The 22,609-nt window shown below is 35.4% G+C and overlaps 1 protein-coding gene across 1 annotated transcript; it reads right to left on the bottom strand.

The window, feature by feature from the left end:
- Positions 1-10,089: 10,089 nt before the first annotated feature.
- Positions 10,090-20,660, bottom strand: LOC128242443 (germ cell-less protein-like 1). Its single transcript, XM_052959600.1, has 11 exons — positions 20,450-20,660; positions 19,830-19,953; positions 19,153-19,249; positions 18,571-18,668; positions 17,985-18,031; positions 17,244-17,460; positions 16,435-16,663; positions 15,729-15,798; positions 14,622-14,849; positions 13,830-13,917; positions 10,090-13,190 (listed from the first exon to the last, which is right to left on the bottom strand). Exons 1-11 carry the CDS (start codon positions 20,581-20,583, stop codon positions 13,071-13,073), a joined length of 1,452 nt encoding a protein of 483 aa, XP_052815560.1. The 5' UTR covers positions 20,584-20,660; the 3' UTR covers positions 10,090-13,070.
- Between the last annotated feature and the right edge of the window lie 1,949 nt (positions 20,661-22,609).

The raw sequence follows: 22,609 nt of genomic DNA, 5'->3' as shown, positions 1-22,609 counted from the left end.
GAATGCGCAGTTTTGGAAAATCGTTATTTACGAAAGAAAGGATTAATCATTTTAACAACCTATTTAATACAGCAATCCCAAATCATTACAATATAAAATATATACAAGATGGCACTGGACCGATTTTTCAACTTTGTTAAAGATAACGTCGTTGTTAACATTATTCTTGTTAATTTTAAAAAGTGAACTATTTAATAATTGCTCATTTTTGAACGGAGGCCCTTCAGGGCCAACGTTCATAGCAGGCATATCAGATCCTTACTACAAATCGTATATGCGGTAATGCGGTCAAAAATAGTACGCTCTGTCAATGCCTGAATACACATGACAATAAAAAAAATTCAAAAAATCTGAAATGATGAATAGTAATGTATATTTGAACTGGTACATTTTCCCATATTTTTGAAAATGCAGTTAAAGATTTTCAGAAAATAACGACAATGTATACATACGCAACCGCTAAGAAACGGCGAAAGACTATGAGTATTGTTACAGTTGTAAATCGGTAAGAAGTAGTTACCAAATGTAAATATTGATGCTAAACAATTCTAAACTTCCTTAAAAATGAATGGACATGTAAACAATATTTAATTTTAATCAAAACAAATTCAGCTAAAACGGTTGTCGAAATGCTGTAAATCATTTTTTGTAGAAATAAAGATGTGTAAGTAAAAACTATGACGTTAACAATATTGTTAACTTTAACAAAGTCCTTAACAATCGACCCAGTACTGTGTAAAACATTAAGATAATGTAACAACTTTGGTGTTGTCGCCACGGTCGCCTTTGGGGACTGTGGCGTTCGAAAACGTTTCTTGATGTTTGCCTAAACTGGAACGAACAAATTAACAAATCGATATGTTAAAGGAACCCGTTCGCAGGTTTCATGTTAGCAACGATTGTTCGTAACTTTGATGAAATTCAGCTATTTTTCTGACTTAAATGAACAAACACCGAAGAGCAACAAGCAGAGATTTTTAACATGATATGTACTGTACAGTATGGTATGATCAGAGACACTTTATACTGTTGTAAAAATACAAATAGTTTCAGAAACATATTGTTGGATATGATTTGTTTCTTAAAGGTTTGTTAAACAAGGTCATTTCTGATTATAACGTATTCAAACGCCTTTTTGCACATCGATTCTTGTCATCAAAGCCGTGCATCGAAAGATCCGGTATTACAAATATATTTCATAATTTCTCATTAATGTTTTACATAGAGAATATGTTAGCATACAGTTTTAAATTCTCGACCTATAAAAAAATATAATCATTTATAAGAATGAATATTTATACACAAATAATAATAATGCTCACGCAAACACGCAAACTCATGCATTCGCACATCCAAGCGCACGCATAATTAAACAAATGGCCTACGACTGTTTTTTTATTATTTAACTAATTTTATTTGTTGCATCCTTACAGTCTTGAGTTCGACTACCGCATCCAGTGCTCGAGTGATTACTATGGCAACTGTGAGACGTTTTGTCACGAGGACTCGGCACGTTACACGTGCAACAGTCGGGGACAGAGAGTATGCAGAACGGGTACTTAAACATTGATCAATGTCCGTCTTCGACGTAGCTACGTACATGTTAAAGTTGCAGTGAAGGTTAAAAGTGGTTAGCGAAATTTCGCCATAAACTTGTGCTTGTTGGCTCGCTAACACCTATTTTCGTGCTTTCGTGCATGTCATATTTAAATTGTACCATTTACACATTCTTTGATGACGTAGTGTACATAAAGTAGTCCGCATGTAGACGTACTCGCTCAAGTAGTGTTTCGCAACCTCTCTAATAATGTCACCAGAGGGTTAACAGGGCATTTTTAAAACAGCCTCCATTTTTTATAGGCTGGAGCGGACCTATATGTAACGTTTCCCTTTTCTCAAGCCCCGCTGGTCCTTCTTCTATAGCCAGCACGACGCCAGATCCATTGGTTACCGGAAGTGCGATAACGTCTTCACTGGCAACGTCACGAGGGACATCGGTAGGTAGAGGGAGGGAGGGAGGGAGGGAGGGAGGGAGGTAGGGAGGTAGGGAGGGAGGTAGGGAGGGAGGGAGGGAGGGAGGGAGGAAGGAAGGAAGGAAGGAAGGAAGGAAGGAAGGAAGGAAGGAAGGAAGGAAGGAAGGAAGGAAGGAAGGAAGGAAGGAAGGAAGGAAGGAAGGAAGGAAGGAAGGAAGGAAGGAAGGAAGGAAGGAAGGAAGGAAGGAAGGAAGGAAGGAAGGAAGGAAGGGAAGGAAGAGGAAAGAAGGAAGGAAGGGCTTATAACGCTCTTCTCGTGTGTGTGTGTTTCTGCCACCACGTCCACTCCTGATAAAAGCTAAATCAAAGTATCGATTGTTCAACTTGATAGGTTAAACAATAACCGTAATTTCAATATAACCTGGTCAAATGGATCATCTGAAATGCAATTGACACCTGAATCCTGCTCTTATGAAAATGGAATCGAATTATAAACATCAATATTCTGACGTACTCGGAAAATAAAGCCTAATTACGTTTGCTTTGAAAATACATCCACTATTTGAACAGAGGCATTTAAATAAATAACATTGTCATATAGAAAAATATTGGGATTGGAAATATCGATACAATTTTGAAAGAGTAGACTCTGAAATACGCATAAAATATTCAGAGGTGTGCTTTACAGAACGACTGTGTAATTTCATAGATGAGTTCCTGATATCCAGGATATTTTTTGCTCCATTTAATATTTAAAATAATTATCAATTCGTTAAGTCCGACCTTGACACGTAGACTATTCTAGCAAATAATTGTGAAATACTGGTAAAATGTTAATTCACATATCGGCCTCCTACTGTTTTTATTATACGATTTAATATTGCTTATAATTTAAAACATATTTCGATACACCAACTAATAATCCTCTACATTCATTTCGAACTCTTGAATACTGGAAGGGGATGTATTATGGATTTCTAAAACTTTTAATAGGGTATATCAGGCGCATAGAAAGCAAATTGACATCGGGGCCGCGGAAGAGGTGGGCTCGGGAGGGCTGTCCCCTACTGTCGAGATTTTTGTATATTATGGATTTCTAAAACTTTTAATAGGGTATAATTTTCGGGTAATCAGGTAATCAATTATTGCTGCGTTGTAAGTTTGGAAATGAGAATGGTAGTTGCATTATATATTGAGCACTTCTAGTAGCACATATGTTGCAAAAACATTTCAATTTTGCGTCCCCTGTGGAAAGAATTGTCTCTCTTTTTCGTAGATATCATCTTCAGGGTAACGGTGTAAATATCACTCAAAGTCAGTGTGTGTATACCACGTGATAAATTGTGTCATAAATGCTACGTCAAAGGGCTTTTTTTTTGCTTTGAATGAAGACTTTAAACAAAGACTTCTTCACTATTTTAAATGAAACAAAGCGCAGTCTACACCGCTTATGGAGCCCCGCTTTCGGTTTTTACAACAGTTTGATTTAGGGTTTAGTTTCTTTAAACACTTGGATAAGCCTTTTCATAATACTGCCGTCTGACGGTATAACCGAATACCGCTCCATATGACGGAGCACTGTCAAAACGTTATTTTGAAAACAGATTTGTTGAAGTGTTTGATGAAAATGGTCAACTTTTCAAACTTCGGTAATGAAACGAAGGCGGGGCTCCTTAAGCGACATAGACTGCCCTTTGTTTTGTTTAAAATGGTGTAGTAAAAGAAAAGTTATCTTTGTTTTAAGTCTTCATTTTAAGCAAAATATTGCCTTCCGCCGTAGCATATCTGACGTTATTCATCACGTGGCATACACACGTGGAATTTATAAATCGGATACAGTAAGAATACAACCAAAATGTCACTAAGTGGAGGTTTTTCTTCGTACTGTGGTGCTGCACTCATTTTAGTCTATAAGAACAAATTGTTCCCTGAATACCATTCTATAACCTCCTATAGAAAACAACAAAATCAACACTTTTCAATGGTATTATTTTGGAAGTCACAGTGAGTGAAGCACTTAGGAAACCGATTAACACATACAGCATGAACTTGCAACATGAGCAAAGTATGTCTTATTAACAACATGCTTGACAAAAATGGAGCTTACAGACGTGGTCGACTGGCCGAGGAAAAACTGAGATAAAACCCTCCTTCTTTCTCAGAAACCTCTGCCCGTTTGTCATCCAGATTTACATGATTTGTCTCGTACCACTAGATGTCGGGCCTCATCACCCATAAGCTCCTTAACAAAGATGTATAGAAAACATATGATTTTATGATTCATATATACGTACTTTATCAATTCATACAAATGTACATTACATGATTATGTTCTTTGAAGAAAAATGAAAAACATATTTATCATTCATATGATGAAATTGCATAGTAACTGAAAACCTTTCACAATAAACATTTTCTTTTAAATTTACAATCAATTGAATCTATGTGAACGGACCGGTTCCCCAAAGCTGAATGCCTTTACATTCATATTCGCACGAATTCCTCGTGCTTATCAATCGCCACCTGGCGGTTATTACATTATAAACAAGGGAAATTAATTTCCTTCTAATTCGTTTTACCCAACGTAGGAAATTATATGTTAACTGGCAACTCAGGATTGCAATGCGTTTAATAATATATCCAGGTAATCAGTAGTTCTTCTTGTTTTTCAGCCTTCAAAAACAAACACTGCTACTACACAGTTTCCTCTAGATGTAGTCAACGGTCCATCTACGGCCCTCATTGCTGGGATCGTGGTGGGCTCGCTCCTGGTGGCTGCGGCGCTTATTTCCGGCATCGTTTGGTAAGGAGGTCGGTTGTTACAATAGGTGCCGGTACATGTGAATAGTTGCAACATGATGCTTTTGTACGGTACTGTTAAAGAAAATATGACAAGAAAACCGCGAAGGGATTACAACGCTCGTTTCTTGTGTGTGTTGTTTTACTAAAAAAATGGGCATACATCAAATAAAAGTACATCAATAGTTGTTGAACTTGCTAAACATGAGCGCATTGAGTCTGACAGCATGTGTACTATGTTTCATGGGGACTTCTCGAACTGTTAGGCGAGTAAGCCGAAACCAAAACAAATGTTTGTTTTTGGTGTCCAGATTTACCATTTTCTTCTTTTATTGTTTAATAGCCACTGGACAAGTTTTTTTCTGACTTACAAGTTTCATCCATAAGGTTCGTCTTTCCGGCAGTTTCTTGCCTCTGAACACGCGTAAACGTATTATTTAAATAGAGTGCTCGAAAAAACGTAAAACCAGACCAAATGACGCGAAAACAAACCACAATTTAAAAACTAAAAAAATAAATAAATAGAACTTGAAATCTCGATCTAGGTTAACCTACTTAAGTTGGGTGACGGATCTGTGATCTAGTGGTAACTAACTTGACTGTCAATCCAGGGGTCACCGGTTCGGTTCCCCGCCGCACCACTAAAAAAATAATCGTTCTCCGGGAGGGACGTTAAATGGGGATACCGCGTGACAGTGCTCATGGGTACAATCATAAACAGACTTTATTTTGTTATATAGGCCTTACGGATAATGTTGAACTTTTTGCACGATGAGAACTTCGCCAAGGCTACAGCAAGATAAAAATGCTCAAATGACTTAGTAAAAACAATATAAAAATGTATCGCAGCGGGTCTGTGTGTTAATGAAACTGACAGGGATCATGTTAGGAACAATACGCTTCCGATAAAATTTAGTTTAAGGAAACGCAAACATTAAAGGGAAAGTCGACGTTACGCTGGTAGCCAAGTCAGAATTGCTAATCCCTGGTGAATATGTACAAATATTTGCTTTAAACTATGCGGATCAAATGCCGTATTTGATTTGATATTCATTGCTTTTAGAGTTTGGCATATTATACAATTCTTTCGAACAACTGCAGTTAACAGGAAATTTAACCTAAAATGACCGTTTGATATACAGCTTTTGAACTGTATGACTTTTGTTATCAGCTATGGCGAGTTTATTAGTTTCATTATGAACAAACAAACACACACTTCCCATGACAGAGAAATGCTCTTGTGTCAGTTTTTATCATTTCAATAGAACAAACCGTAGTTTTATTTAATACAAACACACACTCCATTTGTGTCAAATTTATTATTTCAATAGGACAAAGCGTACATAGTCACGTCTTCGTTTATGTAAATTCACATTTGTTATGAAACTTTAAGAAACTTTAACTAAACTTCGGTAAAAGCTACATGTAATTTGCAAATCTCCTACACAGTGATCTCACCTAGCTAACAAGACGTCCGAACCGAATCAAAACTAAAGAACAAGTGAGAAAGGCGCCAAAATAAGGAGGGTGGACAACTGAACCTTTGACAGTGAGAAGGAGTTCCCTCCCATAATGATTATTAAACTTACCCAAAATCTGTTAAATTAAATAAAAAAAATAATTTAAATGTTCATCGTCTCTTTTTTTTTAAATAGTTTAATATCATCAAAATTCAATTATTCAAGATGCATGATGGCTAAAATTTCAAAAAAACAAGAACAAACCACTGCGAGGAGTACAGAAAAATGGTGAAGTAATGCACCATGCAATTGTAACCACGCCCCCCCCCAGGTCCGGGGGTATACCGGGGATAGCCAGGATAATGGGCCGTGTTTTTACCTTTCAGGTGGCCCCGGGCCCGCTGGATCGATAGTCAAAGTCCCCGCTATTCCCCGGACCTGGGGGCGTGATTTTAATTGACTTGTGCTTAAATAAATTCCATTCTCATTCATCAGAGGTTTGATCATGATAAATCTAATCTAAATGGTACGCATAGCGTCATCACTCTGGTGAACGAGAATGATAAATTCCCGTGTAGAGAGCATCGTCGCTAACCACCACTTCTTTCCGTAACATAGCATAGCACAGTAGCGTATCGGGGGTATCCGACGATGGGTAACTAGTTCCCTTGGTTGGAATCAAACTCCTGACCTCCTGGGCAAGGAGCCAACATCTATACCACCACATTGTCTTTGTTTCAGGTATCTGCTCAAGAAAAATAAAGTACAACACCATGAGCCACATTCCAAGATGTCACAGGCAAAGATTAAATCTTAAAAGCCTAAGGAATATCACTTCGTATGTGATGTCATTGTACAAAAAAAAAACTTATATAAAACGATTTTGCTTTGTGAATCCATTTGAAGTCAAATTCCACGTAAATTTATATAAAACGATTTTAGTATGTGAATCCATCTAGCTGTAGTCAAATTCTATCAATTAAAGGCATCATGTGTTAAGACCGGAGTAATGATTGTTTGTAAATACATGTATATCATATAAGCCTTTGTTATTGTAACTCAATCATTAATAATACAACTTTGTATAATAGTTTTGATAATTTCTTTTACAGCCAATGTTAACAAGTAATAAAAACATGTTATTGCTTTAGACATTGACTTTTACTTAAATGAAACAATTCATAAGTTTATTATATGTTTAGATACGTGACATGAATTTATCTATAACTTAATGTACTAAGACGATGTACTTTTGTTTAAGTCTAATAAACAGTCTGTTCTGTTCTGTTTTGTTCTGTTCTGTTTAATCAACTGTACAACAGACCTACAATAACGGGTGTTCAGGGTCTAATAAACAGTCTGTTCTGTTCTGTTTTGTTCTGTTCTGTTTAATCAACTGTACAACAGACCTACAATAACGGGTGTTCAGGGTCTAATAAACAGTCTGTACTGTTCTGTTCTGTTCTGTTTAATCAACTGTACAACAGATCTATAATAACGGGTTCAGGGAAAGTACTTTTAACATTTGGACATTTTTATGTTCCCATGAGCATCCCAAAAACACTAATTAAAAAAACCTCTGGGGCCGTATTCATAAAGCACCTCAAGTCATATCCTAACTTAAGTCGATTTCTTAAAATTTCATTCAATTTAACAAAAAGATATAAGTATTTTAACATTGAAGTTTTTTTTAATTATAAAGTTTTTCATGTTTTATATCATATCACCAATGAGAAACTTGATTTGGAAAGTTGCTTTAGTTAGGAAATGACTTTAGAATAGACACTTTAATACCCCCATTTCACAAAGGATTGTTTATTTCCAATCGGCCCGATCTGTACCAGATTATCCCCGATGATTTATTTTTTTGATCGGTCAGATTGTCGTCCTGAATCGCCCCCAATCGGCCCCATTTTTAAGCCGATTGAGTCCCGACCAATGCACCACGGTGAGGAGGATCTGGTGATGGTCGAGTGCTTACACTCCGACCACACTACTCACGACCCTCGGAAGAGAGCGGAAGAGGCTAAACGAAAGCTCCAGAAGGCTCCAGAGGGCGGACGAGGTAAGTGGACATTCAGACGACCAAGGCGACCACGGGCCGACGGTGTTTGATCGGCTACTCTTTTTTCAACTTGTTTAAAAACAGTAGCCGATCACTTTTTAGGTACCCGGGGGACTAATGCGATCGCGCCAGATCTTACCCCGGAGGTATAGGTTAGTGCACGTTAGTACACGCAGGTTCCCGACTTATTTTGCAAAAAATAGGGTCGATCGACTAAAAAAAGGGATTCGGTACTCTCGGGACCAAAACAATCCTTGGTGAAATGGCCCTATAAGAAAACCAGCACTGACCCTAATATCAAGAAAATACTAAATGCGTTTAGCAACACACTGGCAGATCTAAGATTTGAAGGGCGTAACCTTTTCACTTTCGCCCCTGTTTTGGAACCGAAATTTATTTGTTTTAAAATGTTGACAGCGGAGTTTGGGGTACTCCCCCAAGATAATTTTAACAATATCTAGTCCGAAATTATGCATTTCGTCCGAAGCATTTCGGTTGTACTTTACGAAAAAAACTTCATAACTTCATAATTTTATTATGTGCAGCGGGAAACGAACCACCAGGTGCTCAACTTCACCTAAATAACATTCCGACAAGGTTTGTTGACTCTAGGTGAAATAGTTTTGACAGCCCCCCCACCCCCAAACACAACTCAAGAAATGCAAAGTTTGCTTATCAGGGGTCACAACTCTGATTTTACTAAGTGCAGCAGGTCACAAAACTCCGGGTGCACACCATCATTACCTGAACGACATTCCCCCACGGTTTCATAACACTAAGTGAAATAATTTGTAGTTTTGAGCGACAGAAGTCCAAAAGTACCATTTTTTGCCAATTCAAGGACTAAAACTCTGGATATACTATGTGCAGCGGGGAACAAAATCCCATCTGCATAACTTCATCTAATAACATTCTGCCAAGGTGTTTGGACTCTTGGTGAGTTTTGAAGTTTTGATAAATACAAGTCCAGAAATGTCCATTTTTGCTTATTAAGGGCCATAACTCTGGTTTTACTAAGTGCAACAGGAAACAAAAACCAAAGGTGTACAAATACATCTATCCAACAACATTCCCCTATGCTTTAATGACTTTTGGTCGTATATATATAGTTTTAGAGTTTCAGCGACACTAGTCCAGAATTGCCATTTTTGCTAATTAAAGGGCAATAACTCTGGTTTAACTATGTGCAGCGGTGAACGAAACCCCAGTTCACAACTTCATCACTTAAATAACATTCTGGCAAGGTTTCCAACTCTGGGTGATAGAGCTTTTCTAATTCAAGGGCCATAACTATTTTAACTAAATGCACGGGAAACAAAATCCCAGGTATACAGCTCCACCACCTTAATAACATTCCGCCAAGTTTTTTGAAATTTGGTGAAATAGGTTTGTAGTTTTGAGTGACAGAAGTCCAGAATTTTGGCTATAACTCTGCGGCGGTATACAAAAAACTTCTTAAGACATTTCCTAACTTAAGTCACTTTCCTAGTTTAAGTATCTCTTAAGTCATATTAATTAAAAAATAAAGAATTTTCAAAATACATTATTCTCATTGACTTTATTATAAAAAAAAACATACATACATGTAAACAGCACTATGAAAATGTTAAGAAATTGACTTAAGTTAAGAAATGACTTAAGATTTTGAATGAATATGGCCCCTGGTTTACTAAGTGCAGCAGGAAACAAAACATTGCAAATGTGCACAACTTCCTCAATCTTATACAAATTGACTCTAGGTCAAAACGTTTTGGAGTTTTGAATGACACAAGCACCATAATACTGACGAAATCACGCATGTCCACACGCACAGACGGACATAAGCAAATATATATGCCTCCCCCCAATAAGTGGGGGCATCTACTTTTTTTGTTCAATCGTCATTGAGTAACTTGCCATATATGTAGCAAATACCATGTTTAACAATTATTTACACACTTATTCCAAATTAACTAATTTATCACATTAAAAAGTTTTTCTGAGTCTGGGTCTTAAACTCAAACTAATAATCGTGAATATGGACTCAGGGGCTTAGATTACGAACAGTCGCAAGTATGAATTCAGACTCTAGTTGAAAAAACTGTAAATCTTTTTTGTATTGTAACTGTCATTGTAGAGTTTTGGTGACAAAATTTCCTGAATTTATTACTATTAAGAATTGTACATTTATCTGCTAGTTATTTTGGTTAAACAAACAGAATAATTTAATTTAATAAAAGCATGCCTTCTGTGAGTTTGTGTCAAGACTTCGATTTGAGACTGTTCACTATCATAGCCCCTGAGTCGTGTGACTGAACAGCTTTATTTTTTATACAGTAAGAATAACAGTCAATATTTTTTCATTTTAATACATTTATAAAAACAACTGTAATATAACATTAACTTATTTAAGTATCAAGAAAAAAATATATAAAAAAATTAAAAATAATATGTTTAAACGGCAATTTCAAAACAATGTTTATGTTTTTCTTCCCTGAAACTAGAAACAAGAAACCTTTGCAAAACATTTCAACAAAAATTAAAGCAATGAAAACTTCTAAAATTGCTGCTAAACTTAAAACTAGTGTAAGAAGAACAGTCATCTATTCTAAACACATTTAGCTTGTTCTTAACATCTCAATGTTATTCAGTGAAATTAATAAGTATCATAACAAACTTCAAACTTGGGGCCGTCATAATTAGTATCAACAAGCGTATCATTATAAGGACAAATTTTCCGAATCTTATATTCTTGGTTGAAATCAGATATTATTATTTTGAAACAGATAGTTTGGCAGGAAAATTTAATTTTTAATCTGGGCTTATTAAGATAACAAGTTAAATATTATATTCTATTTCTAACATTCTATGTATCCAATTGACTGATGCCATCTTAGAATATTTTGGAGTATACTCGTTGATAAGTTATCAAAATAGATTGACAATTTGGTATTTTTAATTTATCATATATAACATAACATTCACAAAATAATTAATGATACATGTACTTGATTGAAACAAAATAATAGTAGTGGGAATAACATCCACATGTACATATAAAAAAATAATGTCAGATTATTTTTTTTTGGTTAAAATTGCTAATAAATGCTACAAATACACGGTGGGATGAATTATTTACCTTTTGTAAATCACAAATGCAAAATCACTTGTCCCTGAGGATAAGGTTTGAGTATAAAATGCAAAATTCTACATGTGTTTTCATGCTTGAAGATGAAACAAAAGCGCTGTGGAGCTAACACAAACAATCATCTGCTGTTGTTTTTCAGTTGAACAAGGGGCATAACTCAACAATTACTAGAGCCAGAGTTATTTGAACTTTGTCTCTTGCAACATGCGTACCAAGTTTCAACCAATTATCTTCAGGTTTCATACATTTATCAATGGTTTTTGAAGTTACGGCCAAGGTTAACCTAGTTGTATGACGATGTAAACAAAGATGAAACACCAAGCCTTTGACAATAACTCTACTTTTTTCTTCGAAGGAACAGAAATGCTAAAAATGGTTAAACAATAACTAATGGTTAGTGAAAGACCCTAACAGGGTAAAGGGGCTAAAACCCCTTTAAAAATTGCTTTCCATGTTAACTATATTCATTTTAAGGTACTTCTTACTGTTTTTGATGGAAAAGTCCAAGTAAAAATTCAATCTTTACAATTATACAGTAGTTGAAAGTAAAAAGCGTTTATTGCCGATTAAACCTGAACGTAAGAACCCCAGGTTAGTTCAAAATGCTATGGAAAGTGCCAAAAAGAGATGAACTCATTCATCAGATTCCATTAATCCCTCAGCCTGATTAATTTCAGTTTAGTCGGTCTTAAACATGTCAGCAGATCTATTCTTTTCAAATTTCACCACCAATGAAAACTTGATAACATCATGAAATTTAATGAAACACTAATATTACAATGAACAAATGGAAAAGAGTCCAATATTTTGCTACATATACATCTAGGTATGGGATTACATGGCACAATGATTGAATATTTTGAACACATTGGTTTAAAATATTAATTATAAATAATATTAATTTGTACAATAATAACAAGATCTAGGGTAGGCTAACAAACATTGAATCAGGACTACACCATCTTATTTGTTGGTGTATTGAATTATAGCATTATTAACCCATAATTATTCCGAAATAGTGCAAATTTCAAAGCTGATCTTTCTCAAATGTTGTCTCAACATTTAGCTTCTTAATCATGGAACATACAATTGAATATGAACTATTTGTCTGTGTATTGAATTATAACATTATTACCCTATAATTTTTTAAAGCAATTCTTTCATTAATTCTTAGTCCTGTCTTAACATCAAATTTCTTGATCATGAAACATTATGATCAAAACAATTCTATAACCCTAAAACAGTCAAATGCGCCCTCTTAATATGAGTTTTACAATAATTTTTCATATTTTAGATAAAGAAATCTGCAGATATACAAAATAATGAGATTCAAGCTTGGAAAGACCAATGTAGTCTTCTCCCCGCTTCTACGCAGTTTAACACAATTGGAAAAACAACTTCTGAGACCCCCAAACACTGTCCCCCCAGAATTATGGTCTAATGACCTTTGTCATCTTCAATCCTGAGACCAACTTAATGTGCAAAAACAGGAGAACTGTCAACTGTGCTGGATATAAGTAACAATACTGTTGATCTCGGATAGATATATCTCAATGTCTTGTCCCATTCTACTGTCACATCTGATCTTGTGGTGAGCTGAGCAAGAATCTCCAGGACAATTGCGTGAACTTTCACCATACTTGTGTCTATCTGTTCGGCAGTTTCAGTGTTGGTAGTGGATCCTGCCCCGGGGTCAGGAACACAACATTCATGCTGACCGCTAATGGATATTGCTGGTCACTGTCCAGAACTAAGGCTATCTCCTCCTGGAATTGACCGTATAACTCAGAAAATTGAAAAAACAAATCCTCAGACATTTTTTTATTTGGTACAGCTGTGATTGAGTCCATTTATATTGCTTAGACGAAGGTTTTGAGAATAACATGCATAATTGTTATCTATCAATATGTTCACAGAGAAAATATAATCATTGCAATCATGTTTAAAATACATGTGAACGTATACTATTTGAACATTTTCAGTGCAATTAATGGATTTCTGTAGCTTAGAATTACTAATACTAACAGTAACCAACTGCAATACTTCCATTCAGGTAGTCCTGTTAGAGCACTTGCTTCTAACCTAAGCAATTCTGGTTTGATTCCTGGCCTAGGCACAGGTGAGTTTGGTTTGTGGTCACATAGACATACAAGTGGGTGTCCTATGGGTACTCAGGTTTCCACAACAACATGCTCTCACATAACAGGGTGCCAAAAAGAGTGACTGATATAATCTTGTAATAATTTTTTTCACAATAGTTGTTAAATAAACAGGTTTAATCTTATACTTCTATTCTGACTCTAAAAATACTTTTCCCAACAGTTATTATTAGCCAATGTATGAGAGAGGCCCTTCCATTAATACTACAGTACTCTACTCCCATTACTGTTAAAGTCTTCCCTTACCTCATCCTTGCCGAGGCTGATATGTTTGATTCCTGATGTCTTCTTTGATTTCTCCTTACCATCAGTGTCAAAGCTGGATATCGTTAACCTGGTAAAACAAAATATTTATATTTAGCAGTCAAATATTAAGCTCACATGAGCTTCGCAAGCAGAGGCCAATGCTCGATAACCTTTTTTAGCTGTTATGAGACTTATGTATGCATATTGCCATTGTGAACATATGTATCAAGTTTGAGGTTCATTTTTTCAATGTTTTTAAAGTTAAGGCTAACATCAAAATTATAAAAAGACCATCTACTGCATAACCAAGGCTATAACAATTACTAAACACTTTTTCTTTAAAACTAGATAAATCATTCAACAACAATGAATTTAAAAATAAATAAATATTTTACAATGTTAATATTCATTGAGACTTTGTCTGTGAGGCAAATCATTGATATCAGCCTTTGTTTTTCTTTTATGTTTTATATATAAAGTATTATGAAATGGTCGGGTATAATAACTTATTTGTTTGTTTCTGGTTTTCCAAACTTCCCTAATTTATCCCGCTTGTCCGTATTTTTTTATTGGCATTTGATATGTTTTCTTGTCTGTTTTTGTTATTGAAATAAGTCTGAATAATTATTAAAACCAGAGTAACAGGCCTTGCTACCCATATGAATATTGTCTTGGTAACCCATGTACCAAGTTTCATTTCATTATCTTAAACAGTGTGAATTATGGTGAAGGTTAATTTTTTTTTCATAAAAAAATTAACAAGCCAGACCGAAAAATAACACCATAGTTCACCTGTAAGCTATGTTTCTATGGTCCAGCAGACTGACAGCCTGGGGGCAGGTCTGGGTGTGGGTGTTCCTCTTCACTGTGACAAGGCGACCATTACTGACAGATAGGAGCAGGTCAACCCCATAGCTGTATCCGATCCATCTCCAGCAGTACTCCCCAGATTTGTGCAGGATACGGCCAAACCTGGTACACCGCTCGTTGAATACTGCATCATCTAGATGTTCCACAGGTCTGTTGACAGGAAAGTCAAAGTACAATAAACACAATCAGACATGGGGCAGTAAAAATCAAAGCAGTTTATTTCAATGTTATATCTTGCACACCGGACATACATTCCCGATGAATTTTGCTGTGGTGGAAAATTCTTTGTGACGTTATGTGGAGTCTGGGGCACATGCCACATCTTTTTTCTTCTACGGTATAGTTTAAACATTAAATTATGACATAGACCTCATTAGAATGTGATTGAATATATAATTCTACTAGAATATTAATAACAATATTAAAATAGACAATGTCTATAATATTTTTTTTAGTTGCATCACCATTTAATTGAAATAATTGTTCATCATGATGTCAGTTAAAAATGTCGCACATACTCATTTGTTAAAATGAATGTACAAACATTGCATTTTCTACATCAATTTTTACACCAATGAGTTATTTACAGTATGCAAGAAAAATGTTGATTACATATTTCTAGTCCGGGCTGAAAAATCTGAGCCTCGGGCATGGTGCATGGCTGGTTTATCAACAAGCCTCATTACTAGCTTGCCCTCTGGTCATATTTTTCTATCCAGCCCAGGAACACATGATAGATATTATTAATCTGCTAGTAGGGTAATCAAAAGGCAACCAATTAAAAGTAGAGAATATTGTAAAAATGTAAGATGTTATGTATGACTTTTAACTACATACATAATAATAATGAAGAAACAGTTTCTTAGTTTAATAAGTCTTTGAGTCAATTTATGTGCCTTTTAATTGTTGGAAGCTGTTAAATTGTTTGTCCAATTAAGTTATATACAAGCATTTGCCATTGATATTTTACAAAATCATACTCCTATGAGCACTGGTTAAATACCAGGAGAAAACAAATAATTCACCTACCCCTTATCATGGCCCTGCTCCACAGTGAGAACCCTCCACCAGCTGTACAGGAACATTGGATCCAACCAACCTGGAGGGAAGCATAGGGTGGCCGTTAGTATAACAAAAAAAGTATAAAAAAGCATACAAATGTACAATTATGCTTGTTCCACCCAACTCCTGCCCTGGCCCTGTTGACAGAAACATAGGATCCAACCAGCCTGGCAGTAAGCATAGGGTGGCCGTTAGTATAACACAGGCAATAAAACACACACACATATGTACAATTAGGCCGGTTCCAAGCAACTCTTGCCCTGGCACAGTTGACAGAAACATAGGATCCAACCAGCCAGGGCTAAGCATAGGGTGGCCGTTAAACGGTATGACACAGGTAATAAAACACACATACAAATGTACAATTAGGCCGGTTCCACCCAACTCCTGTCCTGGCCCTGTTGACAGAAACATAGGATCCAAATCACCTGGTGGTAAACATATTGTAGCCTTCAGTATAACATAGGCATTCAAACACACATATAATCAGGCCATACCCTACCCCTGCCTGACCTCTAACTGCTGGCAAATAAATGCCTCTTCAATAGCAATTTTAAAATAAATAAATTATTAAATAGGTTTGCAAGTAAAAAATTACAATCTTCCTACCTAACTAACTACCCACATCTAAAACTGTGGGTAAGGAAAACGACAAAAAAAAGTTATTGCCTACCAATGGGCACAATCTTGTCATTCTCGATCATCCTGACAGAAGTGAGATCGTTGACAACATGGTTCCACCGTATCTTGGTGAACACGGGCACGTAACTCCATCCCACATCCGCTTCCAGGTAGCATTTCCCATCCATCTCCTTTACACTGTCCTTGAAGAAGGCATCCGTGACCTTGAGTAGATCTTTGTTCTCTCCATCCCATGTTGGGTTTTGGATAAGGAAAATCCACTATAATCACAAACAGTCACATATTACATTATTATTATCTTTGAATTCTCCACTCTTAAAACAATATTATGAGAATTTTATTCTAATTGATTTATCATGTTGTGGGGTATAATTCATTATTTTTTTCTTCATTATTTTCTATCATTCTTACAGGGGCTCAATATAGGCTGATGGCTGATGTTGTTGTTTTTATTTATTTTAAGGCATTATTATGTTTTATAAGAACACATTTGACTTCAATGATAAAACAAATAATTAGAGTAAAAAGCCTCAAACATAATAATGATTTTTTTTTCATTTTTTTTTTACATCAACCCTTATTGTGCGCCTTTAATACCTCAGATAATAAAGACATGGTGAATAGGAGCTTTGCTCCGTATTGTCACCTATCTGTGGAGGGTTGTAGGAGGTGACTAATGTAATCCAAAATATAACCAAAATGAGTGGTCCAATGAATTGTTGAATTTTGCAGAAGGTCATTATATCTATGACAAAACAAATCCACAAATATATTAACATACTGATAATACCTTCAAAAATAATTTTGGAAAACAAGATAGACATTCAAATTCCCACACACCTTTTTCAGCAGTGTGTATAGGTCAATCTCGACCTGTATAACATACAGATGTGGGCAGCCAACAATCTCCACCATGAGATCAGGGCTGACATCCCGTATGAAGAGAACGTTGGGAGCCACCAGGACGTTCCGAGTCAGCCAGTCGAGACAACACAACCGAGACTCCTCCATTCCATACTGAGAGCTAGCCTGGTAGTACTCGCACACAGTCGCTGAGCTAAAATATGTTATGGCTGCGTTAATGCACACTGTTATACAAAACATCACATGATAAAAGATACAAGAATCTTTATTTAAAGTTGGGTATTTGATTCGGACTATTCCTGTAAAGCATATAACCCCCAGGGGGGTAGGGAATTATTTTCATAGTATATGGGTGGGTGACTTTTTTCACTAATTTGGACCCCAAAAGGGTAAATTTGCTTCTGTGAAGGACGTGGTAAAATATAAAAGTGCCTTCCCAATAGGAGTCATACTATTAAATGGAAAAGCCCTTACAAGAAACATTAGCTCAATGAGCTTTTTTCTTACACGAATCACTTACCTTATTTCGTTCCTAATTGTTTGTCGGTTTACTTGAAAAAGAAATTATCATGCAGGCTGGTTCTTCCAAATTCAATTGTGCAATGATACTTGACAATATCTGAAGGTTTATGGTTGAGCTGTTCTATTCATTTACTTTAGAGTTTTGATAAAATTATGCAGATCTTAAATGACTTCAATGTCTGCTACAAACATTACCTGACAGTGTCCTTTATCATCACTGCACAGTGCTGCAAAAGGCCCTCCTAAAAATATAAAGCATTTTGTTCGAGTTTATTATTATGATTTAACATTAGGAGCACATGATCAAATAGTTCACAGTTAAAAACATTTCTGTTTATAACTTTGGTAACTTAATCAAGTTCTGAACAATCGGCCCATTGTCTACTTCTAAAAGGAGTTGGGCATGAATATTACAACAATATTTATCCATTCAAAATTTTAAACTGCTACCTACATTTTTCTGAAAAACAAAAGCAGATTGATACCAATTGCGAACAGACAGTTTCTTTAAAATTGTCTTTGCTATAAAAAGTGTAGGTTATAATTCATCTAATCAAAAGGAGCAACAGCAACCCCTTGAATAATTTTGATTTCTTATTATTATAATACTATAATATTATAGTACATGATCAACAACAGGCTTATAGATTATCATTGAAACATTGGGTAAGTAGATCATTAATGTAACAGCGCAGCCCAATAAATCATCATCAATACTTATGTAGTGCAGCACTGGCAATTAAACAAAATTAAACATTATACAGATTAGGTCAGGTATTACCAGCTGTAGAAGTGTAGCAGTGGCTATGACAGAAGTCAACTGGATGGGCTTAATGAAGATGTCATCCTTGTACAGTGAACCAAATGCTATCTTAAGTGCTGCAAAGAGAATGAGTACAATATTATATTAACATAATACACATCAGGTACGGGGGTACTTGTTGTAGGAGTTCAGCAGTGGCTATAACGGGGATTAGCTGGCTAGACTTCATGAAAATATCCTTGTACAGTGAAACAAATACTACCATCAGAGCTGCAGTGTTGAGGTGTATCATTGTAACTCACAGATGAAATTGTGTAACAGCTTTTCATTTATTAGTCACTTCGATGTTTTCATTAAAAAACGAATTGTTACATATTTTATAAACCTACATATTTTTTTTATTTAATATGAATGAATTAAACTTCATTTGACATAAAAGACAAAATCAATTGTCTTATATACTTTATATGTTTACATATAATTCAACTTGATAATTCCAATAAAAAACACATCAAATTTCATATACCAAAGACTACAGTGACTAAGCTATAGCTTTAATCACACATTAATATTATATATATATATATATATGTAACCTACATTCCTCTGTGATGTTCGAGTCGACCACGTCAATCTCCACACAGTCCATACTTGATTCCTTCCATAACCCACCGAACATGCTTGAGAAATAGGGTGACTGTAAGAAGATATACACAACAAGATGTACATGTGTAGGACAATTAGACATACAACATACATTGTAATGGTATGGTATCCAATAGTGCATAAGAAAATGCCACTTGGACTGGAATTTAATGAATAAACTTACATAGGCGTACATGTATCAAGAATATTATTATTTAATATGTCAAGGAATTTGATCATGGATATGGATGAATTTGAAGTTACTTATATAAGACTGTTTAAGCATATTTAAAGACAACTTCATAGCTCATGGACACTTTAAATTACACAATGTTGTTGTTTGTGCATTTTGAGACACATGAACTAAACAAAAATAAAACGGTATTGATGCAGCAAATTGATTTAAAAAAGGAATGTATTCATGATCATCAATCAGCATACCTGTTTAAGTGTACCTGTTTTGGTGTACCTGTTTAAGCATATGATCTTCAAACGGGGTACCTGTTTAAAGGTATCTGTTTAGGCATCTCTGTTTTAGGCGTACCTGTTAAAGTGTATCTGTTTAAGCATATGATCTTCAATCAGCATTTCTGTTTAAGTATACTTGTTTAAGCATACCTGTTTAAGCGTACCTGTTTGAGATATAGTTTATGCAGTTTCCATGCCTTCCCACACACTTTCAATGTCACATCACTGTTTTCCCCATCCAGAAAAAGGGTCTGGTAGATGTACTTAGATGTGGATTTTATCCTTTTTCTGAAAGACATAAAGTCAACATGGATTATCCAGTATTTATAGTTTAAAAGTATTGAAACCTGACAATGAAACTATAAAGTAAAAACATTGAATAAAGAAGTAAATATTGAATGTCTAGGAATGGGTGTATAACGCATTTAAATTGAATCACACAAAGTCATGAATTGAAAATGGTCAAAAATCTAATTTTTATGTTGTGTAATAGGCCCCCCCCCCCCCCTGGGCTTCTTTTTTAATGATGTTTAGCTTAGACCTAGTCATTCTAAAATGCCGTCCTGGCAATGATGTTGTTTAGCCTGAACTATACATCATTAAAAAAAGGAGCCTGTATGACATTTTAGAATGACTAAATTACTATTCTGGAGTTATTGGGTTCACTTAGCACACTTATCCTCCAAGATTTACTTAAAAAAAATATGGAAGCTTCTGTCTCATTAATGTCTTTCTGAATCCTTAACAAGGTTAGTTTTGGGCGTTGTGTAACCTACAATATTACCGTTTTGGTGTATTGAGCACCTCCAACATTTCCTCACTACAGCCTGGACCATCTTCATGCTTACGCTTTTTGTTCGTCTTGGGTGCATCGTCTTCGTTTTGGGTACTTTTCAAAAACCTTATTGAGTTTCCCATCACTAATTCATATTAATTGAAATATTTTGTAAATTGAAAGCGAAAGAGTGATTTGTTTTTGTTTTGGTTTGTTTAGATCATCGATAACATCCAAACAAATCCGAAAGAAATGAACCGAAAGAAAATCTATGGACACTGTCTTGAGATTGTGTGCACCAATTTAAAAGTAAGATACATACGGTTTTGTTATTTTCTTATCGGGTTTTATTCCTATTGATTGTTATCTGCTATTTTCTTATTGTTTTGTAATGAAAAAGAAAAGGAAATTAAAAGATAAAATTATTGATGTAATCTAGCCACAGTACCATACGCTTTTCAAGCGTCTAGTGACTGCGCTTGTTTACTTTCGAGCGTCCCATGATTTCGTCTGCATGTTTTGTCAGAAAAGGTAAACAAACTCTTTCTTTGAGACAGTCAAATAAAGTTGCTTTCATTTGATATATAACTTAAATATGCTTTCACGAAATATTTTGTTTCCTAGAAGTCTGATGCACTGTGCATTGAAACATCATACATTTGTATTATTGTTTGCAAAATTTAATGACATTTTGGTCGATATATCCGTTGATCATGGCCTAATGCACCAGTCATTGGAACCACGCCCCCCCAGGTACGGGGGTATACCGGGGATAGCCTGGGAAATGGGCTGTGTTTTTGCCTTTCAGGTGGCCCTGCAGTGCCGGGTGATGGCGGCGGTTTTGCCTCGCTGAAAATATAGTGGGGATGGTGCTTAACCTAAGGTCCCTTGGCGGGGATTTTACCATCAGTTTATCTCCGCAGGGCGGTGATTTTAGCCAGGGTTGGCTGGACAGAAAGTAATTGTCCCCGCTATTCCCCGTACCTTGGGGGGCCGTGGTTACAATTGACTGGTGCATTAAATTACTCTCTTTGAAAGCCGTTCAAAATCGTTTTTGGTTATATTTCAAAAAGGCATTATGATGATGATTTAATGCCATTAAGCTCAATGCCCCTCTAAATTGCATAATATATTGTTAAATATATATAACCTTTTTATGTGTCTGAGCAGTGTTCTCAATAAGAACCAGTTGCCGGCCAAACTGGACAGTTCAAATGGCAATTTGGCTGGTTCAAATCTGGAAAAACAAATGAACTTTAAGAAGAATAAGTAGTAGCTGTTTGATTACTTTACTATTTGAGACGGTTCAACCGAAACTTATTGAGAACCCTGACTCTGTTTGGGGAATTATTATTATTATACCAGTGGTGTATGGGCGGCTTCCAGTATGTTGTCTGCTTAATAAAGTTAGAAGCCTTTGTCCAATCATCACCAAATTTGGACAGAATGTGTATTGGCATATATTATCTTGGATAGTTTTTATAATTTTTGAAAATCAGCCATATTGCTCTAGTCACTCAAGAGTTACCTACCTTTTATTAAAGAAATTACCTCAAATTGTTCGTGTCTGATCAATTACTTTTAGAACCATTGTCTGATCATTACCAAATGTGGTCACAATGTGTATGGAGATAATATTTGGCACAATTTTGATACCGGCCATATAGCTCTAGTCACTCAACAGTTATTGCCCTTTAATTACTGTATAGAAATTACCTGAGATTGGTCAGGACTGCTTAATTACTTTAGAAGTCTCTGTCAAATCATCACAAGATTAGGACAGAATATGAATGGGCATCATGTCTCCCACAATTTCAATTACCAGCCATATTGCTCTCCTCACTTGAGAGTAGTCACATTTTAAGTATAGAAATTACCTATAATTGGACATAGAGAAATTGGTTTAAACATATTTTATTGAGCAAAATTGATCAACATTTCAATATAAATACATAATCAAATTTCAGGATTGGAACGGTAAAAATAAACTAATAGAGTTCCTTTCACTGTTATGATAAATTACAATTAGCATTTGAGGCGGATACTAGTGATGGAGTTATAATCATATTAATATACAAGCTCATATTAAATAATGTTTAAAATTTAGGCAATTGAATGATAGACGTTAAATGCAAAAACATTTATTGTAGAAAAAAAACTTTATTCTAA

The sequence above is a fragment of the Mya arenaria genome, chromosome 2 (genome assembly GCF_026914265.1).
Source record: "Mya arenaria isolate MELC-2E11 chromosome 2, ASM2691426v1".
Classification (NCBI taxonomy): domain Eukaryota; kingdom Metazoa; phylum Mollusca; class Bivalvia; order Myida; family Myidae; genus Mya; species Mya arenaria.
This window is presented reverse-complemented; position numbering and strand designations above follow the sequence as displayed.

Excerpts from the sequence above, each read along its gene's own strand:
- LOC128242443 (XM_052959600.1), bottom strand. The coding sequence starts at position 20,583 with ATGGGAAACTCAATAAGGTTTTTGAAAAGTACCCAAAACGAAGACGAT. Across the intron at positions 18,032-18,570 it reads CTGCTACACTTCTACAGCTG|GAGGGCCTTTTGCAGCACTG; the intron begins GTAATACCTGAC and ends TTATATTTTTAG. Across the intron at positions 17,461-17,984 it reads ATGATAAAGGACACTGTCAG|CTCAGCGACTGTGTGCGAGT; the intron begins GTAATGTTTGTA and ends AACATATTTTAG.